At 56.9% G+C, this 4,022-nt stretch overlaps 1 protein-coding gene across 1 annotated transcript; it reads right to left on the bottom strand.

The window, feature by feature from the left end:
- Positions 1-373: 373 nt before the first annotated feature.
- On the bottom strand, positions 374-3,289 carry DQ04_09631000 (hypothetical protein; the record flags this gene model as incomplete). The annotated part of the gene is made up of 1 exon (XM_009315998.1): positions 374-3,289. The coding sequence occupies one exon, from the start codon at positions 3,287-3,289 to the stop codon at positions 374-376; it is 2,916 nt and encodes a 971-aa protein (XP_009314273.1).
- Positions 3,290-4,022: the final 733 nt, after the last annotated feature.

The raw sequence follows: 4,022 nt of genomic DNA, 5'->3' as shown, positions 1-4,022 counted from the left end.
AAAAAAAAAAAAAAAACAACGAAGGGGTCACGGCCACCGGACCCATGAAGTACAAAAGCCTGAGGTGAAGAAAAACTGTTTTGAACATGGAGTGAATTCGACGCAACGACATCCGGTGCGAGGATTCCACTTAGACAACCAGTGGGTAAGTGAATAAGGGTACACAGCTGTCTCTTCTTTGTCTCCTTTCTTCCGCGTCACACGCGCACACACCTCTATAATCCCTCTCTCTCTCTCTCTCTCTCGCTCACACACACACACACACTTTATCTACCCCTTGTAGATGCTGTTCATTTTGCCTCATCCTCGCCGCGTGGGTAATGACCGTTTTCGCAATAGTGCATGCTGACTTCTGCTGCGGTGCCGATTGGCTTTAATTCAGCGGCATCTTCGCAAAGTGATCGTGCCGTTGTGGCGTGTAGACACCGCCGCTGCCATAGCCCTCCATCCGATGTCCACCATAGGGGTGGCTGGTGCTGCCTTTGTAGCCATTCCACGGCTGCGGCACTGGGCCGGGTACATAGAAAGGCAGCTGCATCACCGGCACGTGATGGTACGCCATGGGGGCTGTCGCCACCGCCGCCTCTGCTGGTTGTAGATGAACTGCCGGTTGCTGCAAGACCTCCATCGCGTACGCTGAAGCACATCCGCCAGGGCTCTGGACAGGGGCGTAATGTACCGCTGCATTTGGTGGAAGCTGGAAATGGGGCTGCGCTGTTGTCGCTGGTGCCATCACAGGATGGAACACGGCGTTCTGCCCGGGCGAAGAAAGTCGCTGCACAAACGGCACCAGCGAGTGAATGAAGTTACAGGACGCGCCCAGGTTACACATTTTATTGAACTGAAAGTGAGCACAGTGACGAGCCTTAAAATTATTCAGGTTGGCTGCCTCCGTGTTGGATTCGTCTGCCCCACTTAAAGGCCCTGCATCTGCCCCACTGCTGCTGCTGTTGTTGTTGTTGCTGTAGTTGCTGTTGGCGAGCACACTGTACACGTTTGACGCGCCAAATGTCTGGAGAATCAACTCGGACTGAATAAGCTGCGGCACACTCTTGCCCTGATTCGGTGGGTACACCCGAAACATAACCCCAGGGGGCATTGTCGGGTAGTTATGGCTGTTCCTGCCACCCTGCAGCTCCTCAGGTGACGCCTCACGTCCTTCCATCACCGCGGTGCTGATAACGTTCTCGTTGATGTGCACCCACGTGGCGGTTGGCACAGAGCGCGCGTGAATGTACTGACAGTTCTTCCCACGTGTGCAGCGTTTATGCAAGTATCGCTTGCATAACTGAAAGCGGAACCTCGACTGGGCACCGTATGTCTCACTCAGAATCAAGTAGCGCACAGCACCGCGTGTCGCCACAATGCTGGAGCTTTCAATGGTGTAGTGCTGTTGAACCTCAGCGTCGTAAACGGAGAAATGAAAACCCAAAGGGCATAACACTTCCTCCTCGGTGCTATTCATCATCATCCACTGCAGTACACTCGAATGAATAACAGCAACAGTGTCCACAGGTGGAGGCTGTTGGGGGTACTGCTCCTGGATCTGATTCTGTTCTTCTTGTGGCTGCTGCTGCTGCTGCTGCGGCGGCGGCGGCGGCGGATGTGTAGGGGACTCTTGCCTATGCGCGGTATTGGATCTTCTGGGGGTCACGGACGCCACAGGCTCTATCATCTTCTCGCCGTTGTTGATATACCCCTGCTGCTGCTTACCTCCGTCTCCCTTGTCCTCTTCCTCTTCATCCCCCCGCATTCTCTCCAGGAGTGACGCATCCGCCTGATCCGACATCATCGGCGCCTTCACGTCGTTGGGGCGCAGCGTGACGTTGTACGCCTCAATTTCGCCATCCTCGTCGTCGCCGTGGAGTTTGCACCACTCGCCATCGTAATCAATGTCTGGCAGCTCACTCTTGTGCTGGGCGGCGTGGCTTGACGCCCGTGCGGTGCTCCACGAGGCGAGTGAGGCAAAGCTAGCGTTGAATGTCCCATGTTGAAGCGTATTAAGGCGGAGAAAATCGGCACCGCTAGCAAGCGACCGCGGCGACTGATGCTCCTCGGCGCCGTAGTGCGAGGGCAACACACTGTCCACGTCAAAGTTACACGACGACCGGCGCACGGATATATCGTCCAGCGCGTGCGCCACCGGGTGAGACAGCGGCAGCCCGACGAGATGGTTCGGGTTGGGCGAGAAGAATGCCCCCGTCGGCTCGTACGGGCCGCTGAAACTGTGGTGCGTCATCGGTGAGGAGCGCGACGACTGAACCGACACGCTGCGCTGCCGCGCGCTGGTAGAACGAGGGCGCTGAAACTGCAACACGGGCGACACACTCGACAGCGACGTCGACAGGCTGAGAGCCGCAGGGCCGGCGGCGGCGGCGGTGCTGTTTGTCGTCGTCGGCCAGAAGCCAGTGCTCCGCCGCGGGCACAGAACGCTGTTTGCGCGATTGCGGTTGATCGATGACGCCGGCGGACATTGGCGCTGCACGTACGGGTTGTCGCACACGGACGCACCAGACAGACGCGGCTCGGGCCACTCCTCTTCGCCCTCCACACCCCAGGCAAATCCACCGTCACTTCGAAAGTGGCTGTGATCATAGGAAGCTGCTACCAAACCACTCCTGCTGTCTCTACCGGCACCGCCGCGTGTGCTGCAGCTGTTGTAGTTGTGGCTGTGGTTGCTGCGTGTGGAGACGGTGATGGACGGGCGGCCGGAGATTCGTCCAGATGTGGGAGAATTCCGCGCCGCCGCCGTCGTTTTGACGGCCACAGTGAAGCCGCTGCCAATGATGTCCTCGTGTACGCCACCAGGGCCGTCGTTATTGCCGCTGGTCGCCGATTCAATGGTCGGTGACATCGGCGACACGGCGTACGGGTTGTGTCGCCACGACACGGGCGACAGCGTGCGCTCCATCGGGGAGCTGGTGTGATGCATCTGCACCGCATCCGACGTGAGGTAGTGTTGCTGTCGCCCCACGCTCTGCGGCGCGGGACTATTTCTGATGCGCTCCTTGCTGACGCTACTGTTGGTGACTGACTCGATTCCATATTTGGTGCCGCCCCCTGTCGAGTCGGCCTCCAGAGACGCATACGCGTCACCGTGCCGCCTGTCAGCTGCCTCGCCCGTTATTGAACTCAACGCTGCTGCGGCATCTGTTGGTGCAGTCTCTACGCCGGGCTCCGTAGGCACTTCTCGCGGCGTCACAGCCTCCCCGGTATTTATTTCTGCTGACCACGTTGAGTCGCACCGCGGCCCAGCCGCAGAGCTGGATAGCGGTGTGACGTGCGCCATACGACCAGGATGCCAGCCCACGATGGGGAAACGAGCAATCGGGCCAACAGCAAAACAAGCAGGTCTCCCCCAAGTCAAAAAAGAACAGAACACCCACGATTAAGTGGATGATAAAATGAGTAAAGCTCTTTGGAGGGATGGGGTGGGGGGGAGAAAGAAAGCAATGTATAAGATATTTAAAAGAAAAGCAAGAAGCAAAAACCGTATTATATTCCTTATCCTCTGATTTTGAATAAGAGAATGGCCGCACTCTCCTACACGCGTGTCCTCCTCCTTCCTGCTGCTGTAAGAGTGCGGCACTTTCCCTTGTGGTGAATGTGGCTGCGAGTCCTGCAGTCACAGCGACAAGCGCAAAGGTCGGTTGTTTGAGTTCAACAGGACCCCAAAAACCACTTCGCACGATGTTTTCTAGAGAGTCTTACCGGAAAGGCTGTGTACTCGCTTGCAGCGCTTCTGTACTCTCACACCTTCCTCTCCTACTCAAGTTGCAACTCTCCGGACGGCCCCCTCTTTCACTATTGCGTTGTTCAATCGCCAGTTCGCAACTAGCTATCGCCGCTTTATGCCCCACTTCCCTCACCGCTAGCGCTCTGTCTCTCTCCTAGTCGGTTTCGCAACGGCGTGCCTGTGTGGGTAGGTGTCTTTCCTTCCCCGTATGCTACTAACCACTGTTGCTGCACGCCCCTCCAATTGTGCGGCGCGTCGTGAGTATATATATATATATATATATATA

This window comes from Trypanosoma grayi, assembly GCF_000691245.1.
Source record: "Trypanosoma grayi strain ANR4 Tgr_963_V1, whole genome shotgun sequence".
Classification (NCBI taxonomy): Eukaryota; Euglenozoa; class Kinetoplastea; order Trypanosomatida; family Trypanosomatidae; genus Trypanosoma; species Trypanosoma grayi.
The sequence above is the reverse complement of the archived record's forward strand: the minus strand, read 5'-3'. Positions and strand labels throughout refer to the sequence as shown.